This window comes from Patagioenas fasciata, chromosome 5 (assembly GCF_037038585.1).
Source record: "Patagioenas fasciata isolate bPatFas1 chromosome 5, bPatFas1.hap1, whole genome shotgun sequence".
Classification (NCBI taxonomy): Eukaryota; Metazoa; Chordata; class Aves; order Columbiformes; family Columbidae; genus Patagioenas; species Patagioenas fasciata.
The window spans coordinates 19086338-19107413 of record NC_092524.1 but is presented as its reverse complement, the minus strand read 5'-3'; the positions used below and the strand labels follow the sequence as shown (position 1 = coordinate 19107413).

Sequence of the window (21076 nt, the reverse complement as noted above, 5' to 3'; positions counted from 1 at the left end):
ATCTGGCTTATTTATCCCTCCTGTCACAGACTGCGTCTTGGCACTGTTTGCATCTAGAGTTTGCAATGCTGAGCACTGAGGATCTGAGCCAGAAAGTGGTGTGGGCTGAGCCCTTCCTTCAGCATCTGCCTCTGGCTGTGAGACCTGGAACTACTTGAAAAGCTGTCTCTTCCTCTTGATGTTTCCACCTGCCCCACCTGCAAGGTCTGAATAGGTGTTGCTTACCATAGGGATCCCTAGGAGTTACTCCTATATATCAGTGCCCTCTTGAGTGAAGGGGAAGAAAGACCATTATTTACAGCCAGTGGCCAGGCTTTCTAAGAAATCTCCTGTGCAAAATAATTTGCTTGTTGAGTTTGGGTTAAATTCCTGCACAGCACCCCTGATGGAAAAGGTTGCCTTCTACAGGAAGTAGTGCTGTCTTCAGACCTAGTGGGTGTGTCTTGTTGGGGGGAGTTGTTTGCTACGTATGTATCACCAAAGAAAACCAGAAAAGCTTCCTTCCTGTATCTCTTATCTGGAGCCCAGTCAGCTGAGCTGTTTCCTATCGGATGGCAAAATAACAGAAGAATTGAGAGAAGACTGTAAACTAAATATACATCAGAACAACCAAAGTTAGGAAAGTTAGGCAAGTCCCAGAAGAACAGCTTGTTTTGTTTCTCAGTGTTACTTGCTTGCAGGAAGATGCGTACAGATGTGGAAAGAACTGGTGCCTTTAGAGGCTCCATTGTTAGCTGCCATCCCCCAGCCTCAAATATTTAAAAATGGGTGTTTTTTCTTTGTGTTAAATAGTAGGGGTTATACAACTTTTAGTAAGTGAGAGATAGATGTACCTTGCAGCTTGTGATAGCTCTTCAGTTTCAGCGTGCTTGTGGAAAAGAAATCTATCACCTCAAAATGGCTTATAAGGGCAGATGATAAGACATTGCTCTAGCTTTATTTCCTGCTGGCATGAATTTGTCGTTGGGCACCCCTTTGACATCCATCCAGCCTTGCTGATAGTCAGTCAGATAACATCTTGGGTCAGGTTCCCATTCAGCACAAGTTGACCCTTGTTTAGCTTAGCTCAGCTGAAAGTCTGTCTGATTCTTGCTCCCCTGGGACAATGAGTGGAAACCAGGTTGCTTCAGCATTGAGTGGGGGAAGGGGAACAGAAGTCCAGCCGAGCAGTGGGATCTTTCACAAACTGAGGTCACTGTCCACAAGAACTGGGGTTGTCCTTGGGTCATGGACATGTTGTTATGCATTGCTCCTTGGGGTGAATGAATGAGCACTTTCTGGCAGTTCTGAGCTACCTGTGAGGAAACATTCAAAAAGTTCTCTGTTAATTATTTTCTAGATGTCAGCTTGCAAACTTTTGTTTTGGTGCCTCCTGTTTACAGCTTTATGTTTTTATGCTGGTAACAGGATTGTGTTATAATAGAACTGTATAATCTCCTGGGAGAGACGAGACAGGTAAAGTATGTGTGTTGCTTACTCTTGGTATTCAGACAAGAGGCAGGTGCAGGAGCTGTGTGTGCTGAGCTAGAGCAGCCTGGGGATTTGTGCCCAGCAAGAATGTGGGACAACTCTCTGGAAACCCACGCTCATCATTATAGACTGGCTTTTAGCTCTTCTATGGATGAGATACAGACAGCTGAAATAGCAAGGGACAGGCAACCAAACTAAATTAACCTTGAGGGAGATCATGCTAGTCAATTCCTTCTGACTTACGCTATTCCTAAATTCGGAGCTGGACTAAGATCTACTAATGGGAAACATGAGGACTCCAGTAGTGCTCAGCAACCATCTGAGTTGAAAATGGTGTGAAGATTGTAGCTGGGGACTCTTGCAGGGAGCATCTGTGCTGAGTAACACACAAACATCACTCAGATAGCTAAGCAGAACTTAAGCAGCTCCAAAATGAGGTCCCTGGTTACAGGACACAGGAGCTGGCTCCTGTCCTGAAAACCTTGTAGTCAAAATAGCTTGGTTGTGCCTTCCCAGACTAATATGCATTGGGCTCTCAGGGTGCTGGAGCAATGTCAAAAGCACCTGAACTTTCTTCTGCTAGCTGGCTTCCTTTCAAAGCTTTTCGTGTTGGTGTGTCTGGCCAGTCTGGAGCTGTATCTGGGTAATGGGACTGAGGAGAGAGGAGCAGTGCCTCCTGTGTTGCTGATGTGTAGGAAGGAGTCCATTTGAATTCTTGTTGGTGTGGAGTGAGAAGCAGGTTTAGCAAGGATCTGCACAGTTCTCTGCCTGCCCCAGTAGTCCAGGCAAAGTGACATCTGCAGTCAGGGGTGTGACCTCTGACTGTTCCTCCTACGAGCAGGGACAGGAGATGCTGTCCCTGCACCCATCCACTGTCTGTGCCATCCTCTGTTCTCCGTCTCTGTTGGAGAGCCTTTCCTTTAAGCTTGCGTCCTGTTTACTGCTGCACTAGCCAGGGAGCAGGAATGTCCCTGGCACAGAGGGTGATCTTTGTGCCAACGTGGAGCTCTTCCAGAGGGAGGGGGGGTGTCGCGGGTGAGCCACAGTCACAAGAGCTGCTGGGTGGAATGTCCAGAATGCCCTTCTCCCTCTTCAGCCTGCTCTGCTATTTTTGTTTGTGTATTAGGCTTCTTTTTTTTTTGTCAGTTGAAATACTTTATGGGTCAACCATGCCTTTGTTTGACAGATGGATATAATTGTGGTCAAACAATAACAGGTGAGCATCATGGTACTCTTGGTGCAAAAACCCTGTAGATATGGGTCCAAAGAGGCCCTTCTTTCCCACTAGTCACCCCTCTTGCTCTGGGGTGTTTAAACTTTGCAGTGGTCCTCATCCTTGTGCGTTGCACAGACTTGAAGTAGCCTTTCTGTTTCATTTCAGAACTCTTGGCTGCAGTTAAGGGTCTTCCCAGCAGCCTGGCAGACGTGGGTTTTAGTGATTGATCTTCAGCTCTTCTCCTTTTCCAGAGTCAAAGTAGCACCAGGCTGCTGTGGCTGGAGGTATTTGAATACAGTTATAAATAGCACATGCTGCTTGATTTCTTTTCAGGTTAGAGAAGGGTAGTTTAAGGCATGTGAGGCAGTAGACATAGATACTGGGTTATTTTGGAGTTGAGCATGACTGGTGGGGGTGACAATAAGCTATGCCGATAAGCTAATGTGAAGCTAGCTTGACATAGCTTAAAAATAAAATGCAAACTAGCAACTGCCTTCAGGTTGCCATGGACAACAGTAATTTGCCCCTTGTAGCTGCTGCAGAAGGATCACAGATGAACCAGCAAAAGTGGAGCAGCTGGCCTCCCTTGTCTGGCAAGGAACATGTTGGGGTGTTTCAGGACACAACTATCTGATGCACCTTTGTATCATCACAACTGAAATTCAGATAAGGATGATGGCCCTGTGGTACTCGGGTTCAGCACCCATTGAGGCAGTGATGGGGGCAGGGAAGAAGGGAAATATTGCTTTTCAAATGAAAATGGAGTATTCCACATGTTAATATAATTTTAGAAGAAAAGGCTTAGTAAATCTGTATAGGGGGAAGTGTTGAATTAACTGGTTGCTGGGAGAAGAACGAAGTGTTTTCTCGAAAAGCAATACCAACTGTTAGAGATTGTCTCTGCTCCTCAGTACATATCTCAGTAAGTGAAGAGGAACTTAATTTAGCTTTTTCACATGACCCTGTGTTCTGAATCACCAGATCCATCAAAAAACATGGGAAACTTTTCTGAGGACTGGAATTGGCATGGGACTAGCCCTAGTAATAATTAACAGCTTGTAAGTGACCTCTGTAGGACTCATCTCTCTTGAACACCTCTCATTCAGCTGCTCCCTCTGGCATGCTGTGAGCAGAATTTGAGCTGGTTTTCCTGGAATAGCACTTCTGGTAGTTAGAGTATTAAAACACTTTCACCTCTTCTCTCTCCTCCCAAATGTATTTCCAAGAGGGCTTGTCAGCTGTCATAGATCTAGCTGCATAAACGTGACTCCTTTGGCTGAACTCTTAGCTAGCCTTGTTTCCAGGAAAGTGGTGGTTCTTCAGATCACCCTGTGCCTGTCTCTTCCCACAGAGCCATTCTGCACTTAGCTTTGGTGCAAGTGAGCCAGCAAGTCCAAAAAAAACCACAGCTGCCCTTAAATTGAAATACATCAGAAGCTCCTGTATGTTGACTAGTATTCACATGTGTATTCAAAAAAACCCACACCCAAACCCCACAGACAAAAACCCGCCACAAACAACAAACACACAGAAAGTATTCAAAGACCAAAATGACTATTTAGCAATAATTATTATTTTTTTGTCCTCTATTCTTCTCTGTGCCTCCCACCCCACTTGGCTGTGAAATAGTGATAGAGCAGGCAGCTGCAACCTAAGTCCCTCCTCAAATGCTGAAACAGTCTGTTTCCTGGCATGTTTGGGACCTAGTTGTTTTGTTTTTCTTAAGCAACTTCTAGCTCACATTTTAGTTCAAACAGTCATTAGCTCAATTTAATTGCGGTTATTTTCAGCATTGCCATCAAATCTTTCTGCACATTTAGATGCCAAGTCTGAAAGTGTCATTCTCTAAACACCATCTCTAGGGTGACACCTCCCAGCATGGCCTATGCCCACAGGGTGTCTCCCCTCGCCTCAATACCTGCCTTCCCACTGGGTTTTTCAGCTAAGTCGGGAACTCCCTGCAATGTACTCAGTGGAGTTTCCTGGGCTCATGCGATGAAGGTGCTGGGCTGGGATTCATTCAGGATTTGGTTCTGTTGCAGTTTCTTTGTGTGTGTTTCCTCCCCTTGTCAGATGTAAAGGCATCTTAGGAAGCACTATGAGTGCTAATGTCATGGTGATGATAAAATGTAATTTCTAGGAGGCTGACTTCATTTTGGGAAGGATGTTGAACCATGTGGCTACTATCTGGAACAGGCTGGGCTCAATGGCTTACTGCTAATTGAGTAAATAAGATCAGAATTAGGCTGCTAAACCTTGCACTAGGACAGAGCAAAAGACTGGGATTATAGTGCTAAAAATTGCTCCAGAGAGGGGAACTTGGATTTTCTGCTAAGTTGCTACCTCACACTGCCTAAAATCCTGACCCCAAAGTCATGGTTTATCTTCAAGGGTCCAGTTCTATGTGTGCTTGAGCTACTGGTGTTGATGGGTTTCCTAAGCAAAGAACCACATTCACAGGCTGTGTTCATAGAAAACATGTTGCTGGCACATGTGTATTGCCAAAGAGTGGGATGTGTCTGCATAACATCAAGGATGTTGTTGCTCTTATCTCCATTGTATTTATTAACCTGGGTCTAACTTGAGTTCTGCTACCTCCTTTCTGCAGTTGCAAGACCAGCTGCAAAAGCAAAATAGAGGGATTTCAAGTTGGCTTGAACTGATAGTCTTTCATCTTTCTCCAGGAACTGTACTTCAGTTTGACTGGAGAGAAGTCTTAAGTTGTGAAACCACATCTCTTTTCTCCAGGTTTCTTTAATTCTTCCCCTCACATTCTTCTTGCGTGTATATTCCTGATGCCCATGAGAATGCTGTGATTGGCTGCTACTTGGAGCAACTGTTGTCATGTATCTCACCATGACTACATGTGTGTGGAAGCAGCAGTCAGTGTGTGCAAGGGGCAGCAGACTGGGTGCTCTGGGTTTGGCTTGGGTTGATTGTTTTGTTTTCTCCCTTCCCGACTTTCCCACTGGAGAGCTCTGGTGCTCTTGCCAGAACCAGCTCCTAGTGACTGTGAGATCATGGGCTTAACACATGCCTTCCTTTTTGTGCAGATGGGATGTCTCCTCTCCTCTCCTCCAAACCCAGCTGGGTCAGTGTGTGAAAGGGTAAAGCAGGCATGCCTTTATGAGTCCCAATTGCCATCAGTTCAGCACTGTGGAATCAGACACAGAAGGAATGGGATGCCAGAGACTCTGCAGGTGGCACTAAGTCACTCATTCCCTAATGCAGTATAATGTCTGACTTGCTCACCTGAGATGTGGCTGACATTCACAGCAGAGTTAGGGTCACTTAGCTGGAAAGCACTGACATTCCTGTTTACTGGTACTTTGCTTATAGGCAGATGATGTTTTTTCATGTCAGAAAAAAGAAGATGCTTACTAGAAGAGTTTTAGTGGAAGATGTTTTGAAGTGAATTTAGCCATAAGCTCAAAGCTGTTAAAGCATCTTTCATCTGTTCTTTGTTAGCCTGTGTTTTTACGAGCCCTGCATTGACCAGTGAAACAGGATCTAAGAAAAAGTGTGAGGCCTTAACTAGTTGCATGTGGTCTTTTACTTTATAAAACATTTGTGAGATGAGGGTAGCTCTTTACATTGTGGTAGTATGAAGGCCAAGATAGCAAACTTCCATGACCTGTATAACACTGCTCACAATAGCTTCTTGTCTTGAGTTGTATATCAGCCAGTGGGGAGAAACCTCTGAGTAAAGCTGTGAATGAGGTTTTTCTGTGCCTTATCTTGTAAAGAAGGCTGGTTTTACTAGGGTTTCAATGCTGCATTTTTCTTTCTCTCATTGCAGGTGAGGCTGGTGCCAGCATAATTCGAGTGTCAAAAGAAGCCCGGAAGAGGTTCTTGGGCCCACTCCATCCGTCTTTCAACTTGGTGAAGACCATTCGGATGTGCCTGTCCAAAACTGTGCCAGAGAATGGGCATGAGGTTGCAGCAGGACGTTTGGGTATTTCCTTGACGCGAGTCTCTGATGGAGAAAATGTGATACTGTCAGACTTCAATTCCAAGGAGGAGCTGATCCAGGTGAATGGAAAATTACTGCAGAGAGATAGGCAAGATCTGCATGCAGTTTTGTTTTGCCTTGGTCTCCAAGTACTCGAGTACAACTGTCAACACATGCCAGTGTGGTGTTCTGAGAAGTTCAGTAGGCTATGATCTGCTGCTTATATTCTGGATCTCTTTTTCCCTCAGGCCTGTATCTGCAGCACCTTTATTCCTGTCTACTGTGGGCTGATACCTCCAACCTTGCGTGGAGTGGTAAGTAAGACTCTAAGATGCTCCTTCATTAAATCATGTACTAATGAATAAGGTGGCAGAAATGCTGGTACTCAATTTTGGCGGTCTTATTGTCTGTCTACTGGCAGCAATTTGCCTGAAGAGACACAAGAAATTCCCAAATAATGGCTTCCAACAGTGGGTGTCTCTTCTTTCCACTACTGTCTGCAGTGGGATATAAATGTCCCAAAGACTAGAGGATTTAACATGATAGTAGCAATCTGGGCAAGTGCTGGCTGACTTAGCAGATGGTTCTCCTGCCTTCTTGGTACAATGCTCTCTGTCACTGAGGCTCCAACTCTCTAGATGTGGAAAGAACTTGGGTTCAGGATAGAAATAGTGAGTGTAGCCCCTCTCCCGCATGCCTGACACTTTCTACTGCCTGCTAGAGCTTTTTTTAACATCCTGTCCAAAGCTGTCTGAGTAATTTCTCCCTTCTGTGTTTGCATGAAAACATTTGAAGGCTGTGGAGAGCTGGACTGTCTCTGAATATTGTGGTCATGCTTAAGGGCCTCAGCTGAGCTTGGACTCCCTTTGTGCTACATAGATTAATGTGTATGTTAAAAGGCAGTTTGGTTGCAAGTAAATAGACTCATAGAATCATTTTTGTAGGAAGAGACCCTCGAGATCATAATGTCCAACCATAATCTAACTCTGGCACTAAACCATGTCCCTGAAAACCTCATGTATATATCTTTTAAACACCTCTAGGGATGGTGCCTCAACCATTTCCCTGGGCAGCCTGTTCCAGTGCTTGACAATCCTTTCCATTAAGAATTTTTTTCCTAATATCCAATCTGAACCTTGCCTGGTGCAACTTGAGGCCGTTTCCTCTTGTCTCTTGCTACTTGGGAGAAGAGACCAACACCCTCCATGCTACACCCTCCTTTCAGGTGCTTGTAGACAGTGATAAGGTCTCCCTTCAGCCTCCCTTTCTCCAGGCTGAACAGCCCCAGTTCCTTCAGCTGCTCCTTACAGGACTTGTTCTTCAGACCCTTCACCAGCCTTGTTTCTGTTCTTTGAACTCGCTCCAGCACCTCAGTATCTTTCTTGTTGTGAGGGTCCCAAAACTAAACACAGCATTCAAGGTGGGGCCTCACAAGCACCAAGCACAGGGGGATGATCACTTCCCTAGTCTTGCTGGCCACACTATTCTTGATAGAAGCCAGGGTGCTGTTGGCCTTTTTGACCACCTGGGCACACTGCTGGCTCATGTTCAGCTGGTCGTTGACCACCATCCCCAGATCCTTTTCTGCCAGGCAGCTTTGCAGCCACTCTTCCCTGAGTTTGTAGTGCTGCCTGGGATTGTTGTGACCCAAGTGCAGGACCTGGCCTTATCCCGACTGGATTTGACTCCATTCACCACAACTTTTTGGGCCCAGCCATCCAGCCAGTTCTTTACCCAGTGAAGAGTACACCCATCCAGTCCGTGAGCTGCCAGCTTCTCCAGGAGGATGCTGTGGGAAATGGTGTGAAAGGCTTTACTGAAGTCTAAGCACACAACATCCACAGCCTTTCCTTCATCCACTAAGTGGGTCACCTTGCCATAGAAGGTGATCAAGTTGGTTGAGAAGGACCTCAAATACCAGGAAATGAAAGGGTCAATAACTGACCTGTCAACACACACTCTAGATGTGAACTGTAGCATATGGGTGAGATGAACCAACCCCTAACAAGTATCAAAAAGCTAATTGTCAGCTCATGTGCGTAAGTGGCCCTGTGCATGGGAGGACATGATAAGGGAATAGAACTGGGCACCCTAGAAAATACCCCAGCCCATGAACCATTCCCAGAAGCTGCAGCTGCTCGTGTCTGCAGGCAGCTGGGGCCTCCATCCTCTGGCTCTGTGCTTTTGGAGGCTTTGCAGGAGATTGGAAAGTGATTAGGCTTGGGTTGCTGGAGGTTCAGGCAAATACAAAGAAGTGACAACTGATCTTTAGTAAGGAATAGTAATTGGTGTTGCTTGGGAAATGGTGGAGCAGGGAGCAGGGTCTGCACATGTATTCCAAGATTTTCATGCAGTGAGAAGGCTTTGCCTGACAGCCTTCTTTCTAATGGCATCCCTGTACTCATACTGCCACCCTTAGGTAAACGTATGTTTCTGCATCCTTACTGCAAAACTAGTAGTGTCTTAGTTAAGTGGCCAAAAATCTTATCTCCATCTTCTTTGTACCAAGTGGGTGCTGCCTGCCTGCCTCTGTCCTCTTCCCACTCAGCCAGTCATGGTCTCATCCTTGCAGAGGGACTCAATCAGCCATCCCCAATTCTAGCTGCTCTCAGTATGGCTTTCAGTAGAACAGCTTTGGGGAGATGACCACAATCACAGTTTGCTATATGGTTGCTTTTTGCTTAGGGAAAACTGATGCCCAATTTAAAAGGGAGCAGGGGTTCAACTAATTTTTTTTTTTTTTTTTTTGTACCTCATTGTCTAGAAAGCATCCTGTAAGCAAGCTGAGTGTTCCTCTTTCCAACAGGGTCTACTTTTCCTTGAGATTAATCTATCCCATCCTTCCACTTTCTTCAGTGCCCAAACCCAGATGGTGTAGGAATCTCTTAACTATGTCTGCCTTGATACTGTGTTCAGTGAACGAGGCCTGACATGAGGATAAAATGCTTAGTGCTGCTGTATTCTGCACTGTAATCCCATGCCATTTCCCCTGAACCTGTAGGCTATATTCAGAGGTATCCTGAAGGTTTAGTTTGTCCCTAAGAAACCTGCTGTGCAGTTCACCCTGACCCTGTTCCCTCGATGGGAGCTGGGTTCTTACAGCTGAATTTGATTGCTTTCAGCCCAAGAGCCTATGAATTGTTCCCCAGGCTCAAAGAAGCTCCTTGAAGAGGTCTCTGCCTGTCTGCCGTCTTTCAAGAGAGAAAAAAGTGCAAAGCACCCTCCAGGCAAAGCAGATGGTGTTTTGCTAGGTATTGTGTATCAAAAGATTGATGTTGATGGTCAGTCTGCCTGTGAGACAAGGCAAAGCATGTTGCAGAATGGAGCAGCTCCTCTTCTGATCAGCATTTCCATGATCTGCCTGGGTTCAAGCTCCACTAAGTCAGCTTCTCACCCAGCAGAGAGCTGGAAGATGTTACAGCTGCTGTTTATGAGGCCATGTAGTTCCTGTATGAAGATTTGCATTTGAACCCATCCAAAAGGAGGGGTTTTGGGCAGCAAATGGCAGGATCAACCCTGATAAAGAATCAGCAAGAGTCTTCTGTAACTGAGGTTTGCAAGAGCCTGTGTTATTGCTCTTAAAGGTCCCAAACTTCCTGCTCTTTTGGCTTAACCTTTTTATCTTCTGCATGTTGCTTGTTCTGCCAAAGGCCTGTGATAGAGATTGTCTCGCTCAGCTCCTTGCGCAATTTTGGTATTTCAATGAACGCTTTGAATTGAGTGCATTCTGCTAGGGGTTGCCTTTTCTTCAAGGGTGATGCAAATGTGATTATGGTACATAGATACAGAACATTCTCTGATAAGAAGGTACCTGTTAGAAGCAAAACCCAAGTCCCTTGTACTCTGTTATCACACCACAGCAAGCAGATTCCAAATCTGTATGCATGTGTTGGGATTGCTGCTAGCAACAAATCAGCTGATTTGCTCTTGGTTAACAAATCTTCTGCCAGTGAGAACTTGTGTCTGAGCTTATTAATTGTAAAGCAAGTGAAAAATTACACATTGTCACAGTGTGACAGCTTATATCAGTGCTAATTGGCACTGCAGGTGATTGTTGCTGTGTCATATTATTTAATTGGACCACAGTCAAACCCCATAGGAGATATGTCAGCAGTCAGACAAGTGAATATGGCTTTCTCATTGAACGCTTGTGACCAGCACAACTTGGCCACAGGAAGAAAGGCACATAGCAAAAGGAGATTATAGACAAGGTGGCTGTGCTATCACTGGATTTGACTTCTCCAGTGCTGCTGGATGTACTCCATTCTCTTCCTAAGTTGTTGGCACAAATATGAACAGTGACACAGTAAAAAAAGCTGCTTGATCAGTTAAGAATACAGAGTGCTTGATTTTTCTTGATTTTAGAGGTATGTTGATGGAGGGATTTCTGACAACTTGCCACGATATGAGCTGAAGAACACGATCACGGTGTCTCCATTCTCAGGAGAGAGTGATATTTGTCCACGGGACGGTTCCACAAACATCCATGAGCTAAGAGTCACCAATACAAGCATCCAGTTCAACCTTCGCAACCTCTACCGCCTCTCAAAGGCCCTGTTTCCTCCAGAGCCACACGTGAGTTTTCTGGCAGCACCAGAACTTGGGGACAAGTACATAGGCACTGGCTATACTGTGCACTTCAGCAGAAGATTTCAGAAACTGCTAGTTTTGTATCTCTTGTTTGTCTTTTAACCTTGACATTATCAACCCAGTGACTTGGCAAATCTTGGCCATCTGCACAAGGTTGTATATGTGGCTTGGTTTTCTTTTGCTCTTGGGAGATCTGGAGTTTAGGTGGTAGCAGTTGCTTGGAAAATATTCCTGTGTTGCTCTCTCTAGAGTAGTGTTTCCAGGAAGTCAGGCTCACTGGTAAACAAGGATTATCAGCCATCAGAACCAATGTGCTCTTGAGTGTTTTAAGGTCAGGATGGAGATGCCAGCCTGAAGACATTGACTGTCTCCTAGAAAGTGCTAGTAGAGCAGGTGGTACTGCGAACAGCTTTGCATAATTCTGAGCAAATGGAGCCTCAGGTAGCCTTGGCATTTGGGCATAATAAGCATGCATTCATGCACTGAATTACTTGGACAAATTTTTTTCTGCCCCCTCTCTTGTCTTAGCTGGCTTTATCTGCAAACACAGTGACTCTTCCTGCCATCTGTCAGGATGTATTCTGGGCTGCTTGTCAGAGTGACTTACTGAAGGTTGCCCACAGCAGCACCAGCTCTAGATGGGGAAATGAAGTGGCTGCAACTCTAAGCCTCTAGGGTAGGATTCCAGGTGTCCCTTTTAATCCAAATTGCCTTGTGATTCCCATATCCAATGTATTTATATTGTATCTCCCATTCCTGCTCAAAGCCTGAGAAGACTTGGCCTTGAAGTAGCTCAGGAGTTGGAAGAATTCCTCTCAAGCCAGCAGTGAGCTGGTTGGTTGCTCTGCTCAGCCAGACAATCTCCAAATGACTTGCCCTTGCCTTCCTCTGCCCACAGGTTCTGCGGGATATGTGCAAGCAGGGCTATCGGGATGCACTGCACTTCCTGAAGAAGAATGGTAAGGCACTGAGTGTTTATACAGTGCACTGATTTGCCTCTATGTGCCGGGCTGGGTGGCTTGGCTTTGTGGATAGTCAATGATCCATATAAAAGCTGGGAAGACATAACTGATCTGTGTGTCAGATATCAAAATATGGAATTTCCATTTAACAAGTCTAATTTAGCACTTCAGCAGAGGTGGAGTGGACACACTTCCAGTGAAATGCAGAAGGACTCTAAGCACTCTGATATCAGAGCAGTAGTTTTGGCACAACTGGGAGCTGAAACTACTTAGTACGTGCTCAGTGCTATACAAACACAGTTGTTAGGCATCGGTGCTGTTTGGACCCCTGCAGATTCGCTGCTCCTTTTTATGTGCAGCTAGGGTATACCTAATGTGGCACAGCAGTGCAGGGTACAGGCATGCCCTTAGCATCCCCCTCAGCAGTTTCACAGTACTTTTTCACTCTCTTCTACCTGCAAGTGCTGGACTTTCTTGCCTCCCAACTGTTGTAGCAGGTTGAGTTTGTGTTTAATGCCACCTAGTGTCGATTTGCAGCAGATCGAGCACATTTGTTTGCTTTGTGATGTATACCTTACTGGGAGAAGAGCAGTCATGTGGTTGTGTATGATGTGGGTTAAGCTGCAGAAGGGAAATATTGCCTGCAAGACTGGTGACTGGCAGATTACAGCAATAAAACACTGCCAATCAGCACCCTGTGGTACTTAAAGAGGAAAAGTTAGAATTTCTGGTGGGGAAAGAGAGGATGATCTTCAAGCAGCAAGGTTTCTAACTTGTTGTGGTAAACATTACAGTAGATGTAAACTAAAGAGGCTGGGTATGCTATCTGTCTGAGGGGGGTTAAGGTGAAGTGAGGGATAACACTCTAAAGGTGAGGCAAGGGCAGCTAGCTAGTTTATATCATCCTTGTGGTATGACTTCTCTTTTCAGGTCTCCTTCATCCTCCAAGTCCTGCCCGTTCTCTCCTTGCCATAGAAGCCCCTGCAGGAGATAAGGAAGAGGAAGAAACAGAAGCTGAAGACCAACTAGATGACAATACTGCTCTTGCTGTTGTTGAAGAACACATCTTTGAACATTTGCCTCCAAAACTGAACCAAGGTATGATCCAAAGGGAGAGAGCTCATACAGTTTTCCTGTACTGCCTGGTCCATTCAGAGGATTACTGGGATGTGGGTATTGCTGGTGGTTGGGCTTGGCCATACCCAGGGATTTAAGTGGCACCCACTGATGGTTAGAAGGAGTTGGAGCCTCTTAGAGGTGGCTGGCCCTGTGGAGGCTGAATTGGGAGAGGGTGATTCATTTGACAGTGTTCTGCATGGTAAGGAGAGGAGGGGATCTTGTTGCTCAGTGCTTTGGGAGTCTGACAAAGCTAAAAGCTGCTGTTCTCAGGAGTGGTCAGAGAAGTGCTACAGTCTGAGTAACTTCTGGGGTATGGCAAGGAAAGGGATAGTCCCACTGGGGGCATTCAGTCATATTCTCTTCTGTCTTCAGCTCTTCTGGAGGCTTGTGCTGAAAGAAGAAGCTTCTTGACTGATATCACCAACATGCTGCCTATACGTGTGGCCACGGCAATGATGGTCCCCTATATGCTGCCTCTGGAGTCTGCAGTTTCCTTCACTGTCAGGTAGGCTTTCAGGTGGTTCCCTCAGTCATTTTCTTCCCAGTGTGGTGGAGCATGAAGGGACAGAGAGTAGGAACCTCTGGCACTCTGCAGTGCCAGCCTTCCTGGGAAAGGAGTTCCTGCCACTCACCAGGAGTGTGGAAAAAAAAAGCCAAACCAAAACAAACTTTTCCTGTCTGCATGTGGCATTTAGCTACAGCCAAAACTTCCAGCTTGAAGGAAGATGGCTGTGTGCTGTAACTTGCCCCAGAAAATGGTGGTAAATTTTGGAGCTCAGAGAGAGACTTCTGGGGGTAGAGTAGTCCTGACCACTTCCAGCTCTATGTTTAAATGGCTGGGAAGACAGGTCAAACTTATATCCTATGAAAAGTTTCTGGAAGGAGATAGTTTTTGATAGAAAGGCTTAGGGAAAAACACTTTCAAAATATGAAAATGGATGAAAAATATTGACAGTGAAGTCACAAAATATAAAGAATTTCTTGGACTGTTCTCATCCTTCACAGCTTCTCCCCCTTAATTATGTGAATGGTGGTGTAAATGGCTTTTAATGCGTTTGTCACTAAAAATAATGAGTAACCATTGATAGAATGCAAAACTGGCATCTTTCCATCCAGTCCTTTGTGTGGCCCAACTAATGTTTGTCTTCTGTCTCTTCCCAGGTTGCTGGAATGGCTCCCGGATATCCCTGAGGATATTAGATGGATGAGGGAGCAGATGACTGAAATCTACAATTACCTTGTGAAGAAAGCCAAGAAGAAACTTGGTAGCCATCTTTCAGCCAGGTATGGCTGCTTTCCTCCACAACACTGTTCTGGAGGAGCCCTCCATTTCTCCTTTCGCCTTTGATGTCTACAGACTTTATTCCATTGGAGCAGAGCACTTAAGGCACAAATTGACCAGAAGGATTTACTGCCCAACCTAAAATGCAAATCTTGTCCATGGTTTCTTGTATTCTTTAACTGTTGGATAGACTCAGCACATGGTCTCCTTCCCTCTTCACATTACAGGGCAGACCCTGTAATGAAGCTGTTCCTGTAGCAATAGGGCAGAAGATGTAGATCTAACTAAAACAACATGCCACCTTATTCCATGCTCCCTGTATAAGACAGAGATGCTTGTCTGTGTGGCATTTGCTGGCCCAGTGTCCTCTAAAAGTTCCTTCCAACAGGTATTTGTATTCAAATTACTGTTCTGCCTTGATCTAGACCTGGTTTAGGGTGAGGAGACACTAGAGTGACCAGAAAACACCAGAGGATTTCTAAATGAGATGGAGTGCTGTGGGTCTGTGTGTGTGCGCTTGTGCTTCTGAACTGGAATCCCTGCAGTAGGCCAGGGCTTGAGGCTGAGGCAAGACTGTGTTGCTTGGATGAGAATAGGAAACTGTGTGTTACAGTAGTAGGCAGAGGGTCCCAGCTGTCATTTGGATCCTAGTATAAGGGAGTGATTCTTACCACAAGAGCTCATGTTCTGAGTAATCAAGAGATGTGAGGCGGAAAGTGGGCACACACAGAGACTTCTGGCTAAGATCATGCAGTCAGTGGTTGAACAAAATAGCTCTGTGGTTCTGGAGCTCTGGTCTGGTGACCTGCTCAAATCTTTCCGTGTACTGATTATTTGCATGTGTTTGCCTTTCAGGCTTTACTATCACCTTGAGCTTGGAGAGCCCAAGAGCCTGCCAATTTCTTCTGCATTAGCTTCTGGTGAAGCACTGCCTATGTGGATAAGAAGCAACCGTTCCCTATCTGATGTCATGATGAAGTGGGAGGAGTACCAGCGCCAACTCCTGCTGGGCTTACTCTGCATCAACGTGGACATGCAGGCCTCCCTCTTCCCTCGGGAAGGGTTTCAGATAAAGCTTCCACCTCTAGACTGTGCAAGAGAGTGCCTGCCACTCTTCTGAGCCTGCAGCGTGAGGGGATGAGGGTGGGTGGGAAGGGGAGTGGATGTAGGGTGGGATCGGTCTCATCCCTCAGTGCCGGGCCGCCCTGTGCTCCTGAATATGCTGCAAAGGGGATTTCCCTGGGATAGAGACTGGTGGAATTGACTGTAGCCATTTGTGGCCCATGGGGCTAGGCAAGGGATCTCTGTGTTCAAAGACACGTATGGGCTGATACCTTGCTCTAGACTTGTGTTGAGGCCTGGCCATTGCCCATGGCCAGGCTGATGCTGACCCAGCTGGGCTCTCCCAAATAATGCACTTTGAATTACTGTTGGCTTTTTGCTGCCAAATAATTAGGGTGTAGATGATGCTCTCAAGTTCATACAGCTTTTAGCTTCCTTTGTTTTTTAGAGCATGAGTCTTATTTTTTCTTAAATCATCTGACATCCCCTAGCTCTTTGTGCTACTGAAAGATGAAGTAGCCTCTTGCCAAACCAGTTTTTCTCATGGCTTCCAAATCTCCTCTTGACTTTCTTCTTTGCTGAAGCTATTGTCCTTTCCCCTGTCCCTTAACTGCATCCCCACTGGAAGCCAGAGCTGGCCCTGCTGCAGACTGCACTGGGACTGCAGAAGTGTAGAAGACTTATGTATTTACCCTGATTCGTGTTGTCATAGTCTCTCCCTTTTTTTATTTTTGTCCTTGTGGAACTGCTGCAGCTAGAACTCGTGAGTGTTAAGTAAGTCACTGAGCTTATTTTAAAGAAGTAATTTAGACAGATTTTTTTTTTCTAGGGAAATGTTGAATTTCAGACCCATTCCTATCACTGTGAATGGAATCAGTGTGGGGTTACCCTGGAAAAGTTCAGCCTGACTATCTTGGGATCAGCTTAGCAGCTGAAGCAATGTGAAGTGCTTGTAGGAACGTGAGATTGTGCAGGGCATGTTATTTTTTGAGTGGCTTGTGGTGGAGTGCTGTATCAAGTGCTGGGGAAGTGACTGCCTCTGACAGGGCTTTGTTCCTTAAGGGACAGTACAGCTGAAGAAGATTCCAAGTGAGTGATTCAGAAGGGATCTCCTGCCAAACTGAGGCTTGGCTCTTTCACTCAAATAGTTTGGACATTGAGGCTTTGGAGTGAGAAGGTTGTAGGCTTGTAGCTATACCATCCTCACAGCTTGCCTGTCTCACATTGTGGCTCACGAGTACAGTTCTGCAGCTGGCAATAGCAGGAGCATGAGAAGTAGAAGTGAAGTTCAGAGCATTGGTACACAAGCAGCCTGCTTGGAACAGGCTACTTTTGTCTTGTCCCTCCAAAGACCAGAGCTAGTGGGTCTGTAGCAGTGCAGCATTCTGCCTTGTAAGGTACCACCTTCTCAGTGGTGGTCTGGTTGTGACTTGCTGTGCAGAAGCATAAACTCTCTGTTCTTCACAGGGTGAGAGACATGGCTTCTTGTGGGGATTGCATGTACTTAAATTTACGTCCTCACGCTGACACAAAACCAGCTCCTTGTATCTTTTTCTGCAGTGTGTCTAGCTGCATGAGGTGTCTTCTACCTTTCCTAGCACAAATAGTATGCAACTGGCCAAAGCAAATGTGCGCTGTCTTGCTGGGGAGCAGGACAGGGTATCTGAAGCTGATTACATAGCCTATATGTGGAATAGTGGTTTATAATAGATTCTCTTTTGCACCTTTGATTTAGAAAGGGAAAGTAACCCTGGAAGTTCTACTAATAGCTGGAGAAAATAGTGAATCTGCTTGTTCACATCTGTATAACCAGCGTGGGTGAGGTGGTGGGTGCCTTCTCCTACCAGCATGATTGTGCACTGGGCATGGGTTTGAGTGTTTGTGGTGGAGACTGTGATAAGTATCAGGACTGTTCTGTAGTGGCTATTGCAAGCTGGGAGGCAATAGACTGGGCAGCTGTGGTGCTAACCAACTGTCTGGGAGATGCCAGTGCAAATATGAATTTTTGGCTTAGGGTGTCACCCCACTGCCCTTCCTGGATATGACATACCTATGTAACACAAAGGCCTGCACAGCTTATGAAGCAGGTCTGCACTTACACAGTCAGATTTAGTCTTAAGCTTCATGTAGTTAAGGCAGTTAGGGAACAGGGAAGTCACTATAAGAAGAGAAAAAAATTGGAGGGTTCTGAAACAAGAATAGGAATATTGGGTTGTAAAACAAGTCAATCTTGTGATTGTCTAAAGCCTGCAGAAAAAACTTACTGCTAGATGGATATAACTCTAATCAAAGTGAACCAGCAACCAGCTACTGTCAGTGGGAGCAGGATTAATTTGATGAAAACTGGAACTGCGAAAAGGTGTTTATTTTGTGGTTTGATGTGTCATTTCTTGTCTTCTACTGCTTTGGGCTGCCTTCTTTGTGGGAATGGCACATGCACAGCTTCTGAGTTTGTCAAATGCATATCTCTTGTCCCTAATGCACACAGAGCAATTGGCGAGAACATGAAGATATTTAGTGGCACGTAATGAAGGCATTTCGTCCAGAAGCAAAACATTGTGAGTGGTAAAGCTGGGTAAGAAAAATCTTGTGCTTAGAAGCTGCTGCCCTTTTGACTCTGCCTCGTTTGTGTTAATATACAGGTGGAGAAAATGACACAACTATTTTTATTATCCCTTCTTCCTGGACTGGTAAAACCACCAAGTGATTATGTAAACCACTAAACTATGAAACAAAACTATCTTGGCAACAGAGTGTGCTAAGAAATTGCAGGTTGGCATCCTTGTCCCCTGGATCTCCTCTCTTCTCAGATTTCCTCTGCATCAGAGTTGACTGGGCTGGTGCCACTGTCTTCCAGTGCTCTGATCCAGAAGGTTTGTTGGTTCTGGTCCATGTATTTCAAGAGACTAACCACAGTTTCTGGGAAAAGGCCTGAGTTTCATTCTGTATTTTACCTCATCTGTCTCAGTTTATTACATTAACCTCTCAAAGATAATCTTTTGTGCACTTCAAACTGGAACCACAAACCAAAGCCTGGCTTTAAATATAAAGGTCTAGCTCTTCAGGGAGGGAAACTCCTGTTTTCCCTATACTAATTTGCAGGGTGTGAACAGATACTGGGAAAGCACCACTCCATATTAACCCTTTCTTTGCCTGTGTTTATTCCCCAAGTAATGCAATGGCTGTTGTGTGATAGCTCGTTGGCTTTATAGATTTAATATCTTCTAAAGAAATTGCAGATCTGTCAAAAATACCTCAGACTACCCTCTTCTTCCTTAAGAGGTTTCACGCATTTGCTTGAAATTCTTTCTGCTCATTCATCACAGATTGGAGAGGATGAAGAAAGTAGGGAAGATCTTCTTGCCCACTGATCCAGAAAAAAGGCTGTGGCTGCTTTTGAAGAATAGCTTTTTTATTATGGAATACTGTCTTGTCTAGATCAGACCCTACTCCTTTGAAGTTCCTGGAAATCTCTTGATAGGCTCTGGACTGGATATGGAGGGGTTTACTGTGATAGATAACTGGAATTCTTCAAGCTTACGCTCTAGGTGTACCTCGTGGCTTGTGTTGTTCTCTGGGCAGCAGTTGCTGATTAACCTGTGCTTGTCAAGATCATAGAAACAAGGTAATAATCTGTAGCAAAATGTGTGGCTGAGCAGCTCAGTGGGTAGTTTTCAGGGCCTGTCTGCTCTCCATAGTTGAGAGGTTAGGTTACTGGAGCAAAAGTTGATCTTGCAGTCCGTGTCCAATTGTTCTTATAGCATTCACTTGAACTTTGCAAGGGTCCCGACCCTTGCTGTTTCACTGTTTCACGTGAAGGGTCTGCTCATTTGGGAATTCACTTTTTTTTTTCCCTTCTTCCTGTGATACAGGTACTACTTGCTGCTTTTAACAAAGCTAATGGTGAACTTCTTGTGCATCTAACTAGCCCCTAACCTGTACAACACTGTAGTTGTTTTTTGTTGTGTACAACAGTCCATATCTATTACATGCTCTGTAAGCCACAATGTGTGTATGGTATGTTTGGTTTAGTTTGCTGACTGCCCTACTGTTAGTACTGTTGTAAGCTGATTTTCAAGGGATAGGAGAAAATACTTCACTTCTGACCACTATCTGTAGGACCTAGGAATTGTTTTCTCATGACTTTTTGGGGGGCTGTGTACCTGCAACACTCAGACCAGAGAATAAAAGAGTATCTGCTGTCTGACAGCCCTGGGGTATCCCTACTACTTCTTGCATATTCCCTAGAGTTTTTGTCAATTTTTAAAAATGAATCTAGTAATTCACTCCTTCCTCTGAGAGAAGAGCTTTCACTTTCACCGAAGTGATTATGGGAGAAATACCCGAAATTCTGTGCAGGTGTTTCCCTCAGGGGTCCATTTCTGCTAAACACATGCTAAACACATGTGGTGGGTGGTGGGGCTGAGCACTGCCAAAGTGAGAGGGCCTTGCCAACAGTTTTAAGCTTTGTTTCTATCTTCCCCTTAAGTCAATGAGAGAATGGACCACCTCACCTGGCTGCCATGTTAGCCAGTTTGTTTGTGCCAAACATACTGTGTGCCTTTACAGTGGGCTCTGGCCTGAATACCTTCTGTGTCCCTGCAGTGAGTGCAGCAGGACTTGTTCCTCCCTCCTGCCCCTTGCCTATCTGTGGGACATTCTCTGTCTCCAATCTGCAGGCAGCTCCACTGGGGCAGTCTCTTAACTGCATCCATCTCATTGTGTGGATCCACATCAGCACAGGGAGGTCAATCCTCTAGTTCCAAACAGAAGACTTTGAAATAAATACCTCTTTCAGTTCAGGTTTTCTCTTGCTCTTGAAAACACCATCTAAAGCAGCTCTTTGACCTAAATGTGTCCTAGGACTCTACTGCTGTTGCTGAGTTTGAGAAGATCCTTAAGCACACAATGCATGTGGAGGTCCTGTGGAAATTACTGATGTCAGAGCAGCAACTAGACAGCAGCAATTACTGATGTCAAAGCAGTAATTAGCAGCAACAGCATACACAAGTTATGTATTTACACAACAATGTCACCAAGTAGTGTTCACTGTCACTTTAAAAGTTCAGTATTAAATTGTTGATGCTTTTTTCCTCCTGTTTCTTTTTTCTGATGTTTTGCTGAAGAAAATGTAACTATTTATTTTGGCAGAAATATACCTTCTAATAAAAACTTTCTCAATATATTTACCTGGCTGCTTGCCTTGCCATTTAAAGGTTTATTAAATATTATTTGAATGCACTGTATGATGTGGATTTGTTTTGCTGGGCCCTATCCTGTTCATCCCATTCAACATTGTCTCAGGGTAAACATGCATCAGCATGCCATGAATGGGGCATTGACCTAGAAGTGAAAAAATGGTGCACTTTGGCCCAATTCTTACTTCCACAAGCCAAAAGGGCCCAAATGATATTAGTCTCTTA

General features: G+C 45.1%; 1 protein-coding gene across 2 annotated transcripts in view; it reads left to right on the top strand.

The window, feature by feature from the left end:
• PNPLA2 (patatin like domain 2, triacylglycerol lipase) overlaps nt 1-20838 on the top strand; it is a 31622-nt gene extending 10784 nt beyond the window's left edge. The window contains exons 2-9 of one of the 2 annotated variants that reach the window (XM_065839110.2): nt 6486-6718; nt 6887-6952; nt 11004-11213; nt 12127-12187; nt 13121-13288; nt 13682-13814; nt 14471-14593; nt 15447-20838. In XM_065839110.2, coding sequence (XP_065695182.1) covers nt 6486-6718; nt 6887-6952; nt 11004-11213; nt 12127-12187; nt 13121-13288; nt 13682-13814; nt 14471-14593; nt 15447-15711 — 1259 coding nt within the window. In that variant the 3' untranslated portion in view covers nt 15712-20838. The remainder of the gene's footprint in view (nt 1-6485; nt 6719-6886; nt 6953-11003; nt 11214-12126; nt 12188-13120; nt 13289-13681; nt 13815-14470; nt 14594-15446) is intronic. The other variant, XM_071809033.1, reaches the window with a different exon arrangement.
• The last annotated feature ends 238 nt before the right edge of the window (nt 20839-21076 follow it).